Here is a 22,601-nt window from a genome sequence, read left to right as displayed (position 1 = left end):
AAAAAAGAAAAGGTCTGGTGCAGCACACAGCATTCTGGTAGTTGTAGGCTTTCTACCTCTTGAGCAAAAATCAAATGCCACAGCCTTTTATTCTGTTTTCTCGGGACATGTATCACCAATTTGAAAAGAATTGCATGTCACTACTATATAGACAGGGTAGTCTTATGAGAGGACCATCTTTACAGCAGTGAAATAGTTATTTAACTGTTACTAGAGTGAACCAGTGCTTGAAGTTGGTGTATGTGTTTACTGTAGGAGCTAGATCAAATGAATGATTCTCAAATTCTATATTTTTTTTAATATATATTTATAAGTAATATCCCATTCAGACTAGTTTAGATAAACAATTTGATAGTATTTCCCGTATTTGCAGGTTTTGTGCAAGAGGAATTAAAAGCCCCTCCCATAAGAAAATTCCCATCTCAAATGTGCCCTGGTTGAGTTCAGTAGGTAGATTTTAATGATAACTAGATACCGGACTCCAAGATGGCACCTATTTATTCCAATGAAGTTGTTTGCCTGACACATTTGCCAAAAGAGTTTTGTAGCTTCCGAGTTTACTTTCGCAGTATGCGGCCAACTGAATATGCGCAGTAGTGTTTCTTCCACTGGCCCCGCCCCTGATTTCCCGCTCGGTTCATTGACCTTACATTGTGATGACATCACAGATTTTTAAATCATTTTTTTTGGCTCGAGGAAAGTTTTACAAATATAAAACCATCATGGCTCAAAAAGTCAGAACGGAAGGGTTCGTAATTGACCATGTTGGCAGTTTGAGGTGTCCTATCAACAGTTTTACACACGTGTACACAGACTTTTTTTTTTTTTTTTTTTACACCACGAGTGGCCACTGGGAAAAATTTGCTGCAAGGCTCAGCTGTTCTCCTGTGTCTGGTTCAGCAGCACACACAAGCATACAGAGAAAAAACAACAAAAGAGTATGTCTATCTTGTTTATTTCAGTGGAATGAAGTCTGATACATGTTTACAGATTACAGCTCTATTATTCCATCATGTGAATACAGAGTGTGGCTTAACTGCAGATACAGAAAGAACCCGTAAAAGACAAAATAAAATGACTCATACCATAGAAGAAAAAAAAACACATTTACAGGTCTTTAGAAAATGAACACTTGGTATACAGCATACATATATACTTAATATAATGGATCCAACAAAAACACTCAAACAGTAGACAATGTTATTAATTTAAAAAGTTCTACACTTACATTTTAACATATCTTATTATGTATTTGATCAACTCACTGAACAGTATAATTGTACATATTACACATCAAAGGCATATATTACTATAACTTTATAACACCACCAGACTCAAAGTCTCATACAGAGTATATGTGTTAGATGTGCAGCAGTGTGTAAAACATGCAGCATTAGGTATGTCTGAACTTCAGTTCAAAGAATGTCACTTTGTGTTCATAGTAAAGCACAAAGTAATGCTGCCTTTTTCTCTTTTGGTCAACATTATCCAAGACGTGGTCATCTTGTTTGAAAAGAATGTGGACAAAAAATAATAAATAATAATAGTAATAATGTGACTGCAAAGGATTTGTAATGAAGATCATGAACTGCAGCATTCAGCCATCAAAAACAAATTATCTTTAATATTTTCCTGTGGGTCCATGTAGGGTCCAACAAGTCAGAATGAACCCTTGACAGTCTAAACTATGGGTCATTGTTCTCCACCATAAACCATCTCCTCAAACCACAAGCACTCCCCCTTTCTTAAGCCTCAGCTGAGCGGCGCAACAGCTTCATCTCTTTTTTCAGGAAAAAAGTTGACTCCATCAGGTCTCTCCTCTCCAGCTCTACTGACCCACCTGCCAGACGGCCCACCCACAGCCTGGGACCCCCCAACCTCTCTGCTGTTTCTCAGACACTACACAGCAGGAAGTTGAGAACATCATTAAGTCAATGAAACCATCCACCTGTGCCCTGGACCCCCTCCCCACAGCCCTGGTGAAAGCCAACTTCTCCGCCATCAGCCCCCTTATCACCAAGGTCATAAATCACTCCCTTCACGCCGGTCCAATCCATCTGCCCTGAAAACTGCTGTCATTAGAGCTCTTCTTAAAAAACCCACCCTTGACCCTGATGTTTTCTCCAACTACAGGCCCATCTCCAACCTTCCATTTATATCCAAGGTATATATCATAAGTTCACTGTGTCACATGTGGTGTCCCTCAAGGCTTGGTGCTGGGTCCTACCCTCTTCACTCTCTATATGCTTCCCCTCGGCCATGTTATCAGCAGGCATGGCATAGCATTCCATTGTTATGCTGATGACACACAACTCTACCTGCGGACAGATCCCACCCCCTCTGCACTCCTGCCATCTGCCTCACTCACTACCTGCCTGGAGGAGATAAAGGCGTGGATGAAACAAATTTCTTTTTACAACTTAACAGCTCCAAGACTTAAGCCATCCTTGTTGGCACCCCACACCAGGTCAGATCATCCACCCTCACCAGCATCTCTTTCTCCGGTGAGAACATCCCCCTGTCTACTTAACCTCAGCGTTAAAATGGACACCCACCTTACATTCGAGACCCACATCAAACACCTGTGCAAGACTCCCTTTTACCACCTCAGGAACATTGCAACACTCCATCCATCACTCAACCTGGCAGATACTGAAAAGCTCATCAACGCCTTTGTCTCCACCAGGCTGGACCACTGTATTGCACTCCTCATCGGGATCCCTAGTAAAGGCATCCAGAGGCTTCAATACATCCAGAACAGCGCTGCTAGTATCCTGATGAGGGACGTGCAGGCATAACCATATCACACCCATCCTCAAATCACTCCACTGGCTGCCCGTTGAATACAAGGTCTCCCTCCTCACACATCAGTGCATTCATGGACATGCTCTACTCTATCTTAAAGAACTCCTCACTCCTCAGACTTCCTTATGCACCTGCTACACTGCCAACCTCCTCAACCCAGCCAAGACCAGACTCTTGGGAGACCGGGTCTTCTGCTTGGCCGCTCCCAGACTGTGGAATGCTCTTCCTGACCACCTGAGAGCACCACAGACTGTGGACATTTAAACGCAACTTAAAGACTTACCTTTTTACTAAAGCTTACTCTTAGCATAACATATTTGCACTACCTTCTGTAGCATTTTGAGATTTTGCGTTACAAATAAAATTTATTATTATTATTATTATTATTATTATTATTGTCACTGTTTTTAAACTTAACTATAGATGTGTTAATGTCAGTGTTCGATGGGAAATTGACTTGATCATGACTGATCACGCAGAAAGTGTTTTAGCAGCTGGAGGCGCCTTTTTGTCATTGTTTTTAATGAAAATGAAGCCTTTTGCTCACAGTTTTTGTGTTGCATAATGCCTCACATTTCTGCGCTGTAAGCACCTGGCACTCTGAACTTCTTGAGGTGAAAAAACTTCCACTCAAAGTGGAAAAGCGCATCATGACATTTATTTTTTCGTCATCTTTTGTCCCATTGTCCAATCGCATGATTTGAGAGGCAGACCTCCTGTGGTGGTCATGACAAGTTTACAGTTGGTAAACAATGGAGGAGAAACTGGTGACAACAGTTACTGGATACCCAGAGCTATACAGCCCAACGATAGACAGCAGGTTGTCAAACTGCCCCTGAGTCATCCTAAAATATGCCTGGAAACATCCATCATGGAGGAGAAGCTCCTGGACCAACTGGTGGTACTCCCCATGATCCCTCAACCAGAGCTACAGCAAGTACCCTCAGCCTCAACATTTTAGGAACTAGACACTAATCACTGTGAAAAACAAACAATCAAAAAACGGTAGACTGATTATTCAGGAAGGTTAGTGTAATGATGTGATGGGGTGGTTGCCTGGCAACAATGAAAAGGCACAGCAGGCGTTTTTTTTTTTTTTACCAGTGGCATCCAATTTTAAACAAAAAAATGGCAGTGCTGTGTGCTGTGTGTTTTGTAGGTGTGATCAGGGCCTTAATCGTGTTTGTAAACATTACCTCTACTCATCTGCTGCAGTGTTCCACATTGAAAAGATAACAATTAAAAACAGACTGGAAGCTGTGGCATAGAAAATGAAGAAGACTTTGTTGATTGTTTTAGTCACTCTGGTCCAGTAGCCGGGCTTGTTTTCTTGCTTCCTGCTGTCGAGGAGCTGAATCAGTGTTTTCACCATCTCCCTCAGCTCATCTGAGATGTTCTCCAAGTCCTGGCCTTCCTCCTTGAGATGGCTGCTGCTTCCCTGCATAAGTAATTTAATGGACTGGCAATTAACAAGATTAACAAGACTGTGGACTATGTAAAACTGCATGCTGCTACATTTCTATGTCCATTGTCTTGAAAATAAAAGTGTTTGTTGGTTTTGTTTTAAAATGTAAACCTTTAAAGTAACACCTCACCTCTCAAATGACCATTTGTATATCAATTACTCATCCTGTGTTACACTGAATGGGAGGCATGCGGGAAACTTTATTTTTCCCACATGCCTCCACGATGGACGAAGAATCCAAAACCACAGAAAATTCTTGATTCACTGAAGTCAAATGGGAATGAGTTTAACAATGGCCAACTCATGCAGTGTTGTCCAAATCTCATTTATCCAGTCATATTCGCAGTACTTCCAACACATGCATTTTCATTACAAACTAAATATTTAAAACATTTCCGTATAAATGGTCTCATGCACAGACTAAAAGCATGCCTGGGCAAATGAGTATGTTCGAACTCTCCTCGATGAAACGAACAAGCAGAGTAGTATGGTATTTTCGTATACCAATGTTTTTTTTTAAAATATTAAGATTTTAGCTAAAAGCCAGGTGTTTGATAAGTACTGCGCACATGACTGGATAACTGAGACTGAGGCTGAATCCAAATGTCCACACTTCACTGAACTTGCAGACTCGTGGACTTTGCCAGCATGTTTCCGGGAAGTTTGTGGATTGCTGAGAGTTGCTCAATACTACAATTCATCCAGTCCACAAGGGGCCTTAAGTGGGCTTTCTGCAGACTTCCAGAGAGTCTGCCTGGGGTGCAGACTTCAGCAGACTTCACTGATTTAATAACACAATTCATGGCAATACGGTCGTGACGTTGTGGGTTTTTCAACTGCCGAAAAAACAAAACAGCTTATGAATGTGTAAAATAGTTATTGATAGTTAGGTCTATTAAAACGTTACTTAAATTGTGTCGGCCATAAATAACATTAAACCACATCATGATACAGAAATATGTTTCAGTACAGGCTGTAGAGGGACTGAAAATACATAATATTATTGTGACCTATCAGGCTCTGCAGTGAAATAGGCTAAAAAAAATTGGCTGAAAAACAACAAAAGATTGTCTTCTAATGTAAGAAATGCCCAGTTTATTAAGTTTTAGTCCTTATTTACAAACATTTCTGTTTTTTAACACGTGTAGCCTGTTATATAGAGATGTATTAATGCATTTTGTAGTCACAGAAAAGGTCCTACATGGGATTTATATCTTTTTATCTGCAGGGACAGATGAGTAGGCACTGTTTCATCATCAATATATGAAATATATATGAATATGACAGCAGCAATAGTTGAACGTTTCAATGATGACTAGTAAAACACATATTATATTGTGTATTTTATTATATATTATTATATTTTATAATATTCTTATTATTTGGACAATTTTTTTTACGACAGTGCTTGTATGGACTTGCTTTATTTATTTATTCTAGAATAAATAAAAAGTATCTGTGTGTGTACTAGGCCATTTATTATGCTGCAAGAATTGTTTGAGAGTCTGTAAACTGATGTTTTGATATAATTTTGCTGTTGTTTAACGTGGCCCCCTTTTATGGCAATTATTTTTCAATTCATGGGCCAATTTTCTCTGCTTCTGGATTTTTCGTTCACTGCGGGGGCATGCAAGCTCTCTACAAGTTCAACGTAACATCGGTTGTGTGATTGATATACACATGGTCATTTTGTTGGTGAAGTATTCCTTCAACCTTTAAAGTGCAACCTGAGTCTAACCTCTTTGGCCACAGACAGCAGTTCAGATGGAGGTTCATCAGCAGGTACATCACAGACACAGGCACAGTGATTCCATTTCTTCACCTCTGAAAGGATATGATCGACACAGAGAAAGTTGTAGCGTATTCAAAATTATGTATTATAAGTTGCAAATGTGTCTGTAATAAAATCAGTAAAATATAATCAGAGCAATAGAAAACTGAATAACAATGGTAGGTTGAGTTAAGATCCAGAGGTTTGTAAAATTATAATCTCACCTCCATCACAGCTGTGTATGTCGTCTTTGCTCCATTTACCTCCACAGTCCTCACTCAGGCTTTGGACATTATTTGCCTTGTTGTCTTGGGATGTAGAGTCTTTCTCCATCAGATACATCACTAAAATTGTCTCCAGGAGGCTCAGCAGCATCAATCCAAACATCCCAATACAGTAGACCGCTGACGGAAGAAAGCCATATCATTAATGTGGACAAACAATGACACATTGATTCAGTATTTGTGCTGTTCCTGCTCATATGAAGAACAGTCTAATAAAGGTAAGACTCTGAGCTTCTTTACCTATAAGTGGAATCCTGTCTGAAGAGGCAGGCAGAATTTCATTGAGAATAAGCTGCATCACAGTGACAGCAAGCAGCACAGTGACCTTGAAGCTGAGCTTCTCGCCTCCATTGTCTGAGATCAGGAAGGAGGCCAAGTCCAGACAGAAGAAGAACAGGATGGGTAGCAAGAAGTTGGCAATGTAGAGGACAGACCGCCTCCTCATCTTGATCTATGAATGTGTTTTAAGAGTCAGTTGGTTGATCTTCTAATTCATAGACTTTTGTCAAAGGAAACATAAGCCCTGTTTCCACAGAACAGTATGGATCAGTTCAGTTCGGTATGATTTTTTCTGTTTCCACTGTGAAAATTTGTGGATGGTACCAGTGGAACCGTTCTGTACCGTCCCCATTTTTCGTTCCACCTCTGTTGGGGTACCTAGCACACAGATCTGGTACTAAAAGGTGGAGCTGTGAACACTGCAGTCTGTTGATTGGTCAGTAGAGGACGATCACTCTGCTCAGGGCTGAGTTGAGGCTGGTTTTGAGGCTCATGTAACCACTGTTCATACTGTGGAGAGTTTTATTAGTAAACTATAACTATAAAATGAAAGGATGCTTTGCTTAACTTAATTCACTGGGCCAACTGCTGGCGACTTTTAAGGTGGAACACTAGCTTGTAATGTGACTCAATGCATGAGGTGATGACGTGAATCAATCAACCCACCTTAAATTTCACTGTGACAACTTTGGCCATCAATCAATCAATCAACCAATTAATCAATCAATCAATCAATCAATCAATCAATCAATCAATCAATCAATCAATCAACCAATTTTATTTATAAAGCCCAATATCACAAATCACAATTTGCCTCAGAGGGCTTTACAGCATACGACATCCCTCTGTCCTTTGGACCCTCACAGCGGATAAGGAAAAACTCCCCAAAAAAACTTTAATGGAGAAAAAAATCGTTCCAAGTGTTTATATATATTTAGGTTGAAGGATTATGTGAACTGTATTTATTCTAATCCCCACTCAGAGAAAAAAAAAAAGTGTTGCAGAGCTGCAGAGCGTTGTTCCTGTGGGCTCCAGCAACACTAAACCCCTGAGCTTGCCTGAGAAGGACTAAATGCACAAACCTGCTATTTTTAAATATCCCATGGAGAGAGACTCTCACTGCAGCCTGTTTTATTTTGTTCTGAAAATGTTGGCGTGCAGCCTCGTTCTGTGGACGATAAACGAGGTGCAGACTTCCATCTGTGTCACCGGTAATGAGGAAATACAGTGAGTGCTGGACAGAGCAGTGAGTGACAACAACCCCGCCCACATTTAAGAGTACTGCTTGCAGTGGAAACACTAGGGTCTAGGTACCATGTCTGAAGGGTTACTGTTGGTTCCAAAGGTACCATACTGAAAGTGTTTGGTGGAAACAGGGCTTATTAGGTACCCAGATTACAACAACAACAACAACAACAACAACAACAACATAACACACCTTACATCTGCAGTTGTTGAGGAACCCCTCAAATTATTTACTTACAGCGGCTATAATTGATATACTACATAACAAAACATCAAGTACTAATGTGACAACATCACTCAGACCTCCTCGGGAGGTGGTCTGAGTATAGTTCGCAGGTTTACGTAAACGTAGCAAGTGGAAGGATAGAACGTCTTTTTGCTGGAAGAAATAAACGTTAGCAGTAAAATCTACTTAATACTTACAGTGTAAACGATCATGCTTTGGTTGTAGCTAAAATTGTTGACAGTTTTCTCTTTGACAGTCATGCTGATGAACAGCCACTCATACTGAGTCCGCATTACTTCACGAGACCAGTCTGTGATTTTTGAAGCATCAAGGATGGCTTCAAACTTTAGTTCTTTATCTGAGGTGGAAAATAAAAAGAAAAACTTTGAGATTTCTTATCAGGACAACAACGGAGTGTATGTGCTGGTGTGTGTTCATATGACAATAAACTGCATGATATGAGTAATATGTGAGTGTTACAGCACTCATATTTATTCCAACACAAACTATACATATTTTAGGTGAATGTCGAGAAACTTTTGCTCTTGCTCTAGAAACTTTTAAACAAAGCAGGGTACGGGCTCACCGGAGTATACGACAGACTTGAAAGAGAGGTTGCAGCTCTGAATGTCGAAAGGAAATTTGTAAACTTGCATCCTGCACGTGCTGACCAGCACCTGGTCATTCCTATATTCCACACGACCATCCCATCTTAAGGTGAGAAAAGGAGTTGGCGGGGCCTTGTCTTTCTCTGTCCTGTATGAAAACAAACACACACATGATGGCAATTTACTTTATTATGCTTCACACTAAATATCAAAAAGCATACTGAGTGTTAAACCATAAAACATGGGTCAGCATAATCCACAGCATGATGCAAGTAACTATTTTAATCGTAAACTCTTTATTTTCCCTCTAATCTACCACTGTGTCTTTCAATATAGTAAACACTATCCACATGGTATGACACATTTCTGCATGTTCTCGTGTTAATGAATTACTGCAACTGCTGGAGAAGGAGAAGTTATAGTACAGGGGAATAAGAGGTTGACAAATTTATATTTCGGAAAGGACTTGGGATTAAATTACACAGTAAATACCAGTACATGTTAAATACAAACCTCTGGAAAATGTACTTCCTGCAGAACATGCATGATTTCTGACAGCTGAAATGCTTTGTTGTTTGAAAAGCTGGAAGCTTAGCTGTCAGAAGAAGAGCTGTGTTTTGACTTGAAGACGAAGACAAAAACTTGAGTACTCATTCTGCCCAGTAAAAGGGGAGGCTCACCAGTCATCCAAAAAGCTCTGATAGGCCGTACCATTGATCCAGAAATACCCTTTCATCCTAAACTCTGTGCCCTTCTCAACAATCCCACAATGTGTAAGTATTCATCAACTAAGACTCCTGGGGATTGCCCACCTAATAAATGACGGTGTACTTGATGGTCCACTCCTCTGCTTAATAACTCTTCGAATAGTTCACATCCATCTGGGCATGTAAGATAATCACCAAGTCCTGTTTCTCATTTTAATAATGCTCCTAATCTACCTGTTACTTTTATTACCCCTGGTTTACACCACATGCTGACTGAGTTACAATGGCAAGTCTACAGTGGAGCAGTCATTGCCATTCTGTTTCTCTTAGATCTGCTCTACATATTACTCTTAATAATTCTGTCCTCTCTGAGTCCCCCTACCTCTCTAAAGTGCCTCAGGAATACCTGGAGATCAAGGAGGTGTTAAACTAGGCTCTGGCCTCCTCACTGCCTCCCCATTGTCTGTACGACTATGGCAATGACCTTCTCCCTCTCTTCTCAGTCAACTCCCCCCAAAGGCTGACTTTTCACAATATCTGCCTCCAAAATCTAGGCTATGGAGAAATAAATCAATGAGGTGGCGGCTGCCAGCATCATTTGACCCTCCTTATCCCTCCGTTAGAGTAGGCTTATTCTTTGTGGAGAAGAAGTATAAAGTCTGGCCCTGTATCGATTATCAAGGCCTCAAACACATCACAGTCATTCTTCCACTCATCTCCTGTGTTTGAACTTCTGGGCTATCATCTTTTCCAAACGACCATTGAAACACTTTTCACTTGTTTTGTATCAGAGAGGGCGATGAATGGAAGACATCCCTCAACACACCTTGTGGACACTATAAGTACCTTGTTATGCCCTCTGGCTAATGACATCTTCAGAGACCCACTTAACACTTGTGTTTTTGTCTGTGTGGATGACATTCTCTACCTCTCCAGCTTTAAACAGGATCATGTGCAGCACATGATTAGGCTACCCCCATACCTCCAACCACTATCAGAAGAGCAACAACCTGTGCCACACACCTGCCACAGGCAGACCGTCTAGGTGTACAAAGACGTCATTATCTGTATCCTTATCTGTTTAACCAACACAATGATCTGTTTCTGTAACTGTATTGGGATAGGAGACTGGAGGTGGGCACAATTTTGTTTCGCTCTAGAAAAGAGGAATAGCGTACCAGTACCATTGGAAAACGCTGGTTCTGGTTCAGCGCTAGAAGTCACGCCCATAATTCACACAAGGTATCATGGGGACTTGGAATAAGGTGGATATGCTTCTGTCTAGTTTGCATGTATGTATGTATTTAAGGAAGGGAGCTGACTGGGACCAAGTGACCTGTCGGGGCCCAACCTCTCTAAGGTGCCTTTGGAATACTTGGATATTGGCAATGACCTTCTCCGTGGGTCAGTGCCCCCCAAGGACCAACTTCTCTCCTGATAGGTACATCCTTAGTATTGCAGGTATTTGGTCAAAATCCAAAGTATTGGACAAATGAAAAAGTTGACCTCGTGAAGGAGCTTGATGAAAAGTCATGAGATGAGCAAAGTGATTATAATTCATCCTGAGGGAAACATGAATGTCACAAACAGTTCAATCCATGCAACAGTTGTCAAGACATTACACTTAAAACCTCAAAGACAACCTCATAGTGGTGCCACAGGAAGAGTCAGGGGATCACCAAAGTCAGTAGGATTAATCCTCTAGGGACCATGAAGATATGAATCAAATTTTATGGTAACCCATCAAAAAGTTTTTGAGATATTTCAGTCTGGACCAAAGTAGTGGACTGACCAACTGGCAGACTGACATTACCATGCTGCCGGGACAAGCTTGGGGCTTTCTGCCAGAAAGCAATTTCTTGGTTACGGTTAGGAAAAAAAAATGGGGTTTGGCCTGAAATAAAACTGCCCTCTAGGCAAATTTCTCCCATGTGCCGTTGCCATCCATAGAGCCATGCCGCTTGCCTGGCTAAAACATTTATTGCACTGTAAGTGTAGTGACTAAAAATACACATTTGGGCACTGCAGATATGCTAAACAAATGGTGTCTGGGAGCAGCTTCCAGCCTCCTACTGGTCTGGTCCATAAACTTGTCATATTCCCAATGTGTGTCTTTCTTGCTTCCTGCCACTCTAACATGATGCTCTACTGTTGTGAGTGTATGTGAATTTGTGAATGTGAAAACATGCATATACGTTCCAACTTACATCTCTTCAATAGTTAGATCTGGCCTCCACAATACTTCAGTAGGTACTACTACTTGTTCGAGTCCACAAAAGTTAGATGGATGCCAACCAAGCCGATCATTTCCCCAGCCCTACACAGGAAAACAAGGGAGTAAAAAGATCAGGACGTGAGTAAGAAGCAGGGAAATAGATAGAAATAACTGAAAGATGCAAATTTAAGGAAACAATTTAATTTTCTACTAATGAGGAACAGGTGAGAATGATTTAAAAAAAGAAGAAAAAAATACTCACCATATAAATCCAAACGTAAGGAACGAAAGCCTGGTCTTTCTCTCTCTGTAGGCAAAGAAATAATATCTGTGAAAATCTTTCTAGTAGCACAGTTACGTACAACATATTGACTTTACACACAGGGAAACTGTCAAAAACAAGTACTCTCTGGTTTTAAAGTGGCTACAAGGTCTTTTTAAACCATGAAACGATTTCAGTTCAATACTGATTCTGCTATATGATCTACGTAAGACCACGAGTAAGAGGACTCAGAGGTCTCTTTTTTATAGTTTTTCTTAATGGCTTTCAAATCAGACAAAACGATTTCCGGCATGCAGACTGGAAGAGCCTATGTTTACATTTTTTTACATTTTATTTTGTGGTTATTTCTGATACTGACTGGGAAAAAAAAAATTAAAGGGATAGCGACAGAGCGCTGGTGAAAACATGAATCAACCTTTGTCGGACATTCAAAAGATGGAGAGAACTGCAGGATTTGAATGGATTCAAAACTCATCCAGAATCTGCTTTTTTAGCTCCTGAACAGGTATGTAAATGTAGATATTATTTATGAAATACATTGCTGGTACGTTGTTGGTGGCCGGTGGTTGGTGGCTGGTGGTGATGGTGAAAAGAAGTAAACTTTGTTTCACCATCGTCACAAATTCATCCTACAAACAGCTGCATTAAAACAATAAAAACAGTTTTAAAAATAAGTTGTGATTTTCGTTCACTCACTTCCAAAACAACACGAGGTGGTGGTGCTCATGGGCACAAAATAAATCAGCACCTTACTTGGAGATTACTAAATTCTGATCTGTTTCTCCTAAATCGTGATTAAGAAGAAATGAGGAGAAAAGGAATAAATCAGCAGGAGTTCTTTTGCTGTGCTTCTCAGAGGTTTCTCAACTCTTGGAACAGATAAAACACAGAGTTGAGACTTGAATTTGATCACTGAGACAAAATTCTGAAATTATGCAGGCTCAGTTATAAGCCAATCAAGTTTTCATTTGGATCTTACTGTTATCTCATGTGCCGAGAAGTGTGAGAGAGAAAATAGCCTTTAAATAGCTCAGGATCGGGCTGAGACAAGAGGAAGCCTGTTTCACAGGAGCTGAGTTAATGAAGTATTAAAAAATGGTTGACATCTCATTTTGATGTAATACTGAGCTCAGTTATGTTTAGGAGAAAAATGCTGGACAAAGAAGAGCTCTTATTTTGAATTTTCCTTTCCTATGGAAGGGGCTGCCAAAATCAACACAAAATGAGTTCACAAAAGACAGAAAAATTTCCTTGTGGTTGCTTTCAGTCAAAATACAAGTTCTCAGATATTAGACTTCATGTAGCACTTTGAAGAAGCAAAGAACTCTTTGGTTAATACATGTAAGATGTAAGCACAGGTGCAGATTTTGGGCGGGGTGCATGGGACACATCCTTTTGAATATCTGAATATTTAGAACATGTACATTTGTCCCCCTAAGAAAAACATATAGGTAGTAGATGACTTACAGACCATGAATTGATACAGAAAATGGCCCAGAATTCTGGAAACTGAGTGTTTGATGTTAATTTTTTTTGGCACGAGAGGCAGAAATAGTCATCATCATTAAGAAGAAAAACATCATCTATAGGCCTGCCAAACTTTAAAGTTTACTACTGGGTGGCTCACTAAAAACATCATATCATGGTGAAAAAAGGGCCCAGCAGCTGACTCAAGTGGCTACCCAGTTTGGCTATCACTAGAGCATGCTCCTTGTAATAAGACCTCTCTTCTTGCCCTTCTTAACAGCCCCACCAAAACAAACAAGCTACTATAAAATAGTAGTTTTGCCATTAGGTATACTCTTAAAATCTGAGAGCAAATCAAATTACAAATTACTCCGTCTTCCTCCCACAGTCCAAAGACATGCAGGTTAATTGGTGGCTCTAAATTTTCCGTAGGTGTGAATGTGAGTGTTAATGGTTGTCTGTCTCTATGTGTCAGAGGATAGGTGGTTACAGAAAATGAATGAATGAACATAAAGCACCAAATACTACTGTAGTCCAATATGAAAAAAATCATGTTTGTCCCTGGCATAAATGATTAAGTTTTCTCAGACTGGACTCTTCAGGGTATCAAAGACATAGGGGCTCTATACCTTGGTGGGCACTCCATGTTGTTTGAGCAGTTGCAGAGAGCATAAATCCCCTACCACATTATATGAAGGCATAGTGATGTCAGCACAAATGCACAGAATTGGGAAAGTGAGTTGGGTGAAGAAATGGACAATGCGATTTGGTAGGAGAGTCTTGAAAGTGTGCAGAAATGTTCAGTTAACTCTAGACACAATCTGATACAATTTAAAACAGTGTATCGCTTTTCTACTCCAAAGACAAACTGCATAAGATTTTCCCTGATGTTTCCCCCCTCTGTTGTAGGTGTAAAGAGGCAGACGGGACATTAACACATTCTTTTTGGACAGGCTGAAAATTGTTAATTTAGGAAGAGTGTATTTGAATGTTTCTCTAATGCCTTTGAAAAGAATGGGAAACGTAATCCACTAGTTGCTGTCCTAGGTGCCATGAGTATGTTACCTTTGGTAGACAAGTTTGAAACCGGAGCAGTTTCATTTGGTTTGGTTGTGGCAAGGAAACTACATTCTATTATTCTACTTATGTGGAAGTCAGACTGCGCACCAACATATGATACATGGATAAGAGAGCTGATGAAGGTATTGTATTTAGAAAGGTTCTCTTATCAGAATGAGATTCAAATATTTGTGAGAATTTGGATCCCTGTCCTCGAGTATCTCAAGCTTAGTGAATTGTAATAAACTGACAGTGTAACAGTGTACCCTCTATCGCTGTGTATAGTATGTATTTCATTTTACTAGTAATGTTGAAGTCTGCGGTCTGCGGACTGTGAAAATATTTGTGACTGAGCTGTTAAGATGATTTACTGAGTGTTTTTTTTTTACTATTGAAAATCCTCAAATGAAGGTTTACCAAAAAAAAGAACAAATTGATGGAAAATTCAAAGCGTAATTTGAAACTTACCACATCCAGAATGCCATAGATAGACATTTGGAGGTGTACCAGTGTGGTTGTTTTGTAATTTCTTACAGGTCGGGCCATGGTGTACAGCTCCATCTTTCTTGACATGTTCAGCTGTCTCAAAACATCCTCATAACTGCAGATAACCTCATCATCTACAGCAGAGACATCAAGGAACATCCTCAATCAAAGACTTTATTCTCAAAAGGCCAGGCTCCCCTTTATTCTGAATTTATTATCAAAATCTGAAAACACCAGCTCACAAATGTCTTCAGTAATATCCGGTGTTTGCGGTCACTGAAAGGCCATTATGAGTTGGGTGCTGGCAGGATTGCGGAACTTTATATGAATAGTCCACTAATGATTTCTAAATGTGAGCATTTTTACAGTCATTTAAGTTTACACAGGGCTCTCTATTTGAGATCTATCTGCCACACGTCATCCTAATGCATTTAACATTAGCCCAAGCTAACCTGCAAACATTCACAACAAATTTGTATGAATATTTTTTCTGTTTGTCTGTAGTAACATATCTTTTAGTTTACTTTTACACACAAAAACTGCTTAAGAAAATCAAAAAAGTGTCTTAAGTTTCAAGACCTGCATAATTAAGGCTACAGAAATAAATATTAACACAAACAATTACTGTACACTTTTGGATTGTTTTTTACATGTACATACCTTTGCTGTTGTCCGAATAGTTGTAATAATCATATGAGTTAATGGAGGTCTTTCCACCTGACAGAAAAGAGTATACAGGTCTTATCCTGATTCAATGCAGCAGTTTACAGTTTTGTTAAAACCGTTAGGAGTAAGTTTTCTCAGTATACAAGTCCGTAAACAAAATGTATTAAATATGTATGTTTTCTTAGTAAGCTCTGCTGGGTTTTAACTGTTTTTTGAGATTCCATAATAATGTCTACAGGAATAATATTCATACTAATAATTACTGTGCATATTTGGAATGCTAACTTCCTGTACTTACTCTCCTCAGAGCTCTGGTTTGACTTCTGATGATTAAAATAATCAAGCTCTGTGTGCTCTGAGTAATTGAAGGTACTTCCCTCTAAAACAAAAGAATTATTAGAATTAGATTTAATATTATTTTCATGAACACACATCTCCTGCCCTCATACACAGCATGATTAATGACAAAAAATGACGATAGAAAAAATGAACAGCAACATGTCTTTACAACAACAGTCACCCTGTTTTTTTTTTAAATTATTCACACACAGTGGTGGAAAAAAGTTTCGGACACCCCATGCATTTGTGAATTATTGCATTAAGAATCACTCTTAGGTCTTCAAGTGCAATTTCTTTTAGTACAGTCACAGCCAAAACACTAAATAAATCCTAAAAAAGCCATTAAAAACTAAAAATTGATTGGTTCCAAAAAAATACATAAGAAATTTTGAGTATTGGGTCATTTTGGTACCAGTGATGAAGGTCGTTCTTCTTATTAAAAGACACAATTTTTGTTGCCAAGCTTCGTGTCTACATAAAGCCAGCACATTTGAACGTTCTTCAGACACAAAAATGGCTAAAACAAGGAACCTAACGCAGGAAACATGCCTGAAGATAAAGATTCTCAGCCAGGAAGGGTACAGCTGCCGCCAGATAGCCAGGAAGTGCAGATGCAGTCCTTCAGCAGTTGGATACACTCTGCAGAAATACAGACGAACCAACAGCTTGGAAGACAAACCAAGATCTGGGCGTCCAAGGGTTTCTTCAGCAAGAAATGACTGCATCCTGATCCGCATGTGCAGGCAAAACCGCCGAATGACATCACAGGAGCTTCAGCAGCAGTGGTCAAACCAAACTGGTGTCCAGTGTTCCACCCGCACTGTACGTGGCCGACTTTTAGATCATGGCTTAAGGTCCTACAAGGCTATCAAGAAGCCCCTGATCAATGAGAGACAGAGGTTAGCCCGGTGTCGTTGGGCCCAGGCACACAAGAACTGGACAGCCAGGAACTGGAAGAAGATTTTGTGGTCAGATGAGTCCGGTTTCCAGCTTTATCTTCCTCCTACTAATGTGAGGGTACGCAGAAGGCCAGGCGAAGCATTATCTCCAGCATGTACAGTACCTACTGTCAAGCATGGTGGAGGCAGTATCATGGTTTGGGGATGCATGAGTGCTGCTGGTGTTGGTCATCTCACTGTCTGTGATGGCACATTGAACTCTACCAAGTATTGTACCATTCTCGAAACCCACATGCTCCCTTCTGCACGTGCACTGTTCCGTCGAGGTAAAAACTGGATGTTTCAACAAGATAATGCCCCTTGCCACACACCCAAGGCCAGTAGAACTTGGCTGCAGGAGCACAGTATCCAGGTCTTAGAGTGGCCAGCTCAATCCCCAGACATGAGCCCCATTGAAAATCTGTGGTGGATTATCAAAAGGTCTGTTTCAAAGCATAAACCAAAGAATTTAGAAGAATTAAAAGCAGTAATTCAAGAAGAATGGGACAAGATTACGCCTTTTGTTCAGTTTTGAACACATTCTCTGTTATTTGTTGACTTTGATACCGACAATGTTGAGAACTGACATATTGAAACTGTCAAGAATTTAGTTTTGTTAGTTTTTCTTGTAAACAATAAAAAAAAATATAATTTGTATTTGTTTGTATCTGTCTAATGCAGCCACACATTTTGAAACACAAAAAAGATTTTTCCACAAATATTTCATGATAATATTTGAGATTGTGTAAAATTTTAAGGGTGTCCGAAAACTTTTTTCCACCACTGTATCACACTGTGAGCTTCTGGAACTGGAAAGAGGTATTTCTTGGAGTATAATTATTTCTAGTTAAAAAATTTTATGCTGTATAACAAAGCTCCATTCACCTCCATCGTATTGGGGTAACAACAGAAATGTCTAAGCTGCATGCATCATACAGAATTGTTCCAGCTTACCTGTGAAGAGGAGCAGAAAGAGGAAACCTGCAAGCATCATGACTGTGAGAGGTCTGCACAGTTAATGAGCGTCCCTGTCTTCTCTGCGTTTTCTGGAAATGTTTGATGCAGTAATAAAATCACTGCCTTGTACTGAAGAGGGCTGGGCAAATTTAATGTCCATCCATCCCATCCATTTTTTTTAATCTCATTAGTCTAATGATGGAAATAAAGCCTAATGCAACAAAACTTTCAGGAACTGCCAACACCCTCGACACTTAGCCGCCTGTGGGCAAATCAATTCTGCCATCAAACCACAAGTTTCCTGCTTCCATTGTTGTGTCTGTTAAGTTTTCCAAGTTAGGTGGTTCAGTGTAGGAGCTGTGTCTGAAAGGAGTCTTGTGTCATGCAGAAATGAACAAACTACAATTTACATTTATTTACAGTAAGTATAACACTATTTTCAGGTGTAACTGGTTATCCATCTCTTATCTTTTCTTGTCTTATCAGGGGTCAATACAGGCACCAAGTCATTAACAGGGCACATTTTAAAAACAACTGCAGCAAGCCAGCTGTTCCTCACATCTCAGTGGTCAAATCAGCTGACGCTACAGTCGTAGTGCATTAGAAGTGGGAATCACCAGAAGATCCACAATACAATATTGTAAAGATATTTAGGTCATGATATGATATTATTGCGGTTTTAAATATGTTGGGATATGCTGGGTAATATGATGTAATATAATGTAATTTATTACCTTTTTTCGACTGTAAATGATGTCCCCAAAGGAAAACTTTGTCACCATCTGTTTTATCTAACAAGACTCTGTTCATGTCACTTCAGTTATTTATCTTATTTTATTTTTTGCAGCAAAATGTATCTAGTGGGTGGAAAAAGCAATTGATTACATTATTCTAGATTATTCTATTTTGTATAATATCAATAATTTCTATAATAAAAAAATCTATACTTGCCACTGTGTGATGATACGATATTGCCACACAAAACATTGCCATACAATGCTGTATCTATTTTTGCCCCCATCCATTTACCAGAAGTGTCAGTATATAGTACATCTATGTACTGACACTTATGGTAAATGCATTTAGACAGCCAAGACTGAGCTGACGGGGAGAGCTAGCAATTAACGTAGCACAGCTAGTGGAAGGATACATGTGTAACTATGTCTGGGTTTCAAATAACGTGTTAACACAGGGTATATAATGCCAGGGTTGGGACTAAAAGGTGGCCCTCGCAAAATCAGCCTACTGGGAAAATACCCTAAGTTCTGGATGGCCAGTCTGTGCATGATCACATCAATGTTGCACAGTGCTTTGAGCAGCTTGTCATGGAGCACATGAAATCACGACTTCCTGTCAGCTTAGACCCTCTACAGTTTGCCTATAGGGAAAACCGGTCTATGGAGGATGCCATATCAACCCTGCTCCACCTCACCTTGATTCATCTGGAGGCTAAGAAACCTATGCCGGGATTCTACTCATCGACCTCAGTTCAGCATTCAATATAATCTTGCCACAACAGTTGGTGATCAAATTGCAGCTGCTAATCATAGACACTGGCACCTGCAATTGGATCCTGGACTTTCTCACACAGCAAGACATCATCAACCATCACAGTGAGCAAAACTTCCTTATAGGGGTGTGTACAGAGTCCAATGCTGTTCATGCTGCTTACTCACAACTGTTCTGCAAAGTACACTTCAACCACATTGTGATGATCCCTGTGTCATCTAGGGTTGTGTCTGCTGTGAGTGTCTCAGGCCTGTCTCTCCCAAGCTGCCTTGATTGCAACTCAGTGCACCTGGGCCCGGTGCACTGAAGCTGATAAAAAGCTGTGGCCACTCATTCACTCACCCTCTGCTCCTTCCTACAGGCAACCACTCTGGTCTGGTTTGGTAATGTTTTAGTTTCTTTGCTTTGACGCACTCTCCAACACTTACACATACACATTCTCCCACACCCATCATTTAATACTCACACATAGTACTGATATCACTGACATTCACACTCCATATGTTATTCTTATTTAGTTATTTGCTAATTTGGTCTAATTTGGTTTGATTTGCTTCCAATAAAATATCTTTCGTTAACCGTTCATCATGGTGTGTCTCTCTTTTGTTATGGCCACTTGAGCCGGGTCGTAACACACATCATAAAGTTTGCTGATGATACATCAGTCCTGGGCCTCATCAGCAATGGAGATGAGTCAGAGTGCAGGAAATAGGTGGAGCAGCTGGCAACCTAGTGCAAATCCTACAACCTCATTCTCAACACTGACAAAAGAGATGATTATTGACTTCAGGAGGACTAAACCTGACCAGCACCCCCCTCTGATCATCTCTGGTTCTGTTGTAGAGGGATTAAAGTGCACCACATTCCCAGAATACCATCTGGCAGATGACCTCCAACAACACCACAGGTCCACACCACTTAATGATCACACAGAGATAAGATAAAAAAGGATGACAATAATATTCACTGCCAAGCACACCATGAACTGACACAGTGAAATTCAATTGTTCATCCTTGTTGTGTTTGTGGTCCTCACAAATGACCAAAAATACAGTGGTCCCCACAACTGACAAAAACAAAAATATGTGTGTTTGTGCTTCTGTCTGTGTTTTACAAGGGGAAAAAAAGATAATTTAATTGTGAATTTGTGTGATAAAAAAGTCAGATAAATGCATTCAAAGCCAGTGCTGTACATATATTTAATACAACTTGATATTAAAATGACCTTCAAGTTTTCTGCAAGAAACTAGACAACCTGTGAGAGCAAAGATGATGCATAAAGATTGTGCATATTACACACTATTATAAATATATATTAAAAAGCCTATCTAAACATCAGAGGTCATTTTTGGATCTGGTGGCTGTGAAGACCACAGCCTATGATTCATGTATGTCATCATACTCACTAAACAATTTTGTGACTCATAACCTGTATGCAAGTGCCTGTATTCATATGTTTCCACGTTTATTCAGCTTTTGCTTCGTCATCAATCTGTAGAATCAGCATTAATTTAAACAAGCTGCTGACTGTCCTACACACACACACACACACACACACACACACACACACACACACACACACACACACACACACACACACACACACAAAGTTTGTCTATATTGTTTATTTCAGCAGTATGAAAAGTCAGATACATGTTTACAGATGACAGATCTTTTATTCTATCATGTGAATATATAATGTAGCTTACATGCAGATGTAGATTTGAAAAATCCCATTAGAGACAAAATGAAATGACTCAAACAATAGAAGAAAAAACACATTTACAGGTCTTTAGAAAATTAACACTTGGTATATAGTATATTATATGCTTAGTATAATGTATCAGCAAGAAACAAAACCAAAAAACACCTAACAGTAGACACCGTACCACATTACATTTTCACAGAAGAGAACTTGATTTTTAAAGAGCTACATTTAAATTTTAGCATATTTTACCATGTATTTGATTGACTCACTGAACTGTATAATTGTGCATGTTACATATTACAGGCATGTATATTACTATAACTTTATAACACCACCACCACACTGGTGTCAAAGGTTAATACAGAGTATATGTGTTAGATGTGTAGCAGTGTGTAAAACATGCAGAACTACTGAAAGACTACATATATCAGAATTTCAGTTACAGCTTGGTAATATATTGATTAAATATCAATATCGTGATATGAGAAGAGATATCGTCTTATTCTCTATTAATATAGAGTAATATTGTAATATTGTAAGTGAATTAGAGTAATGTTCTGAAAATGCCTGACTGTTGTAGCTTTTCTTTGCCTCTTATTTGCCTGTATGTATTTTGAGAATGTGGTAAAAGTCAACTCTACAATATCACCCCAACAACGATATTGATGTATCTGGTTAAAAATATCCCCTAGCCCTAACTTTAATTCAAAACAGACCAAATTTTGTTCATAGTACAATCACACAAAGTGATGCTACATTTCTCTCTCTCTTTTTCGTTTTTTTTTGTGGTCAATATTGTTGAGGACGTGGTCATCTTGTTTAAAAGACTTAATTAGAATTGTCCCTGGACAAAGTGAGTGGGAGCTCTGCTAAGGGCTCATTTATGCTCAATGTTAAATATGGATCCGGATATGGACGGAGCCTTGTGTCCGTGCTCCACGTTCTTTTCATCCATATTTCTGCATGTTTCCATAAAGCTTACGGATATGGGCCAAACGGAGCAGTACCACCGGGAACCGTGGGGGCAGTGTTGCTGTCACTACCCGATACATAGCTCTAGTGAGACACGAAGAAGAAATAACAATTCAATTTCTTTCACTGGCAGTACTAGAGAAAAGAATTCTCTGTCCTCCAGTCACGATGTATTTAACGGCCTCACCAACCACCGCCTCCTACAACGCTGCCTCTGTTTTTGTCTTTTATGCAAGAGGTACATTATCAATATCTCCTCCACAGTCGCCATGTTTGTTTTTGAGTTTGTTGTTGTCATAAACTTTTGACTCTGGGCTGCCTCCTGGTGGATATATTGGTTAACATCCATGCCAACGTAAAGGACGCATGGAAGTATGTGGGCAGTGACGGTAACATCGTTTGAAACAGACGTATACATTTACGTACGTAAAGGGACCATAAATGAGCCTTAATATGTTCAGTGGGACTGCTCTTTGTGTCAAAGATAAATAACAAAGCACAGCGTCTGCGTAGTGTAAGCCAACATTGATTATTAATAGTAATGTGAATCATTTCATTCCAGAGACTTTGTGATGAAGACTAGTCATAACGGTTTGTTTGAGCAACAATAGG

The 22,601-nt window shown here is 39.6% G+C and overlaps 1 protein-coding gene across 1 annotated transcript; it reads right to left on the bottom strand.

Annotated features, from left to right (window-relative positions):
• Nucleotides 1-3,972: 3,972 nt before the first annotated feature.
• Nucleotides 3,973-17,846, bottom strand: LOC125881115 (5-hydroxytryptamine receptor 3A-like). The gene is made up of 12 exons (XM_049564131.1): nt 17,798-17,846; nt 15,865-15,945; nt 15,561-15,617; nt 14,883-15,034; nt 11,868-11,912; nt 11,598-11,707; nt 8,662-8,831; nt 8,273-8,433; nt 6,566-6,776; nt 6,266-6,445; nt 6,009-6,094; nt 3,973-4,243 (listed from the first exon to the last, which is right to left on the bottom strand). Exons 1-12 carry the CDS (start codon nt 17,835-17,837, stop codon nt 4,004-4,006), a joined length of 1,533 nt encoding a protein of 510 aa, XP_049420088.1. The 5' UTR covers nt 17,838-17,846; the 3' UTR covers nt 3,973-4,003.
• Nucleotides 17,847-22,601: the final 4,755 nt, after the last annotated feature.

The sequence above is a fragment of the Epinephelus fuscoguttatus genome, linkage group LG20 (genome assembly GCF_011397635.1).
Source record: "Epinephelus fuscoguttatus linkage group LG20, E.fuscoguttatus.final_Chr_v1".
Classification (NCBI taxonomy): domain Eukaryota; kingdom Metazoa; phylum Chordata; class Actinopteri; order Perciformes; family Serranidae; genus Epinephelus; species Epinephelus fuscoguttatus.
Note: the sequence above shows the minus strand (reverse complement) of the source record. Positions and strands in the feature narration are given on the sequence as shown.

Excerpts from the sequence above, each read along its gene's own strand:
- LOC125881115 (XM_049564131.1), bottom strand. The coding sequence starts at position 17,837 with ATGATGCTTGCAGGTTTCCTCTTTCTGCTCCTCTTCACAG. Across the intron at positions 15,618-15,864 it reads AAACCAGAGCTCTGAGGAGA|GTGGAAAGACCTCCATTAAC; the intron begins GTAAGTACAGGA and ends CTTTTCTGTCAG. Across the intron at positions 8,434-8,661 it reads CAAGTCTGTCGTATACTCCG|ATAAAGAACTAAAGTTTGAA; the intron begins GTGAGCCCGTAC and ends TTTCCACCTCAG.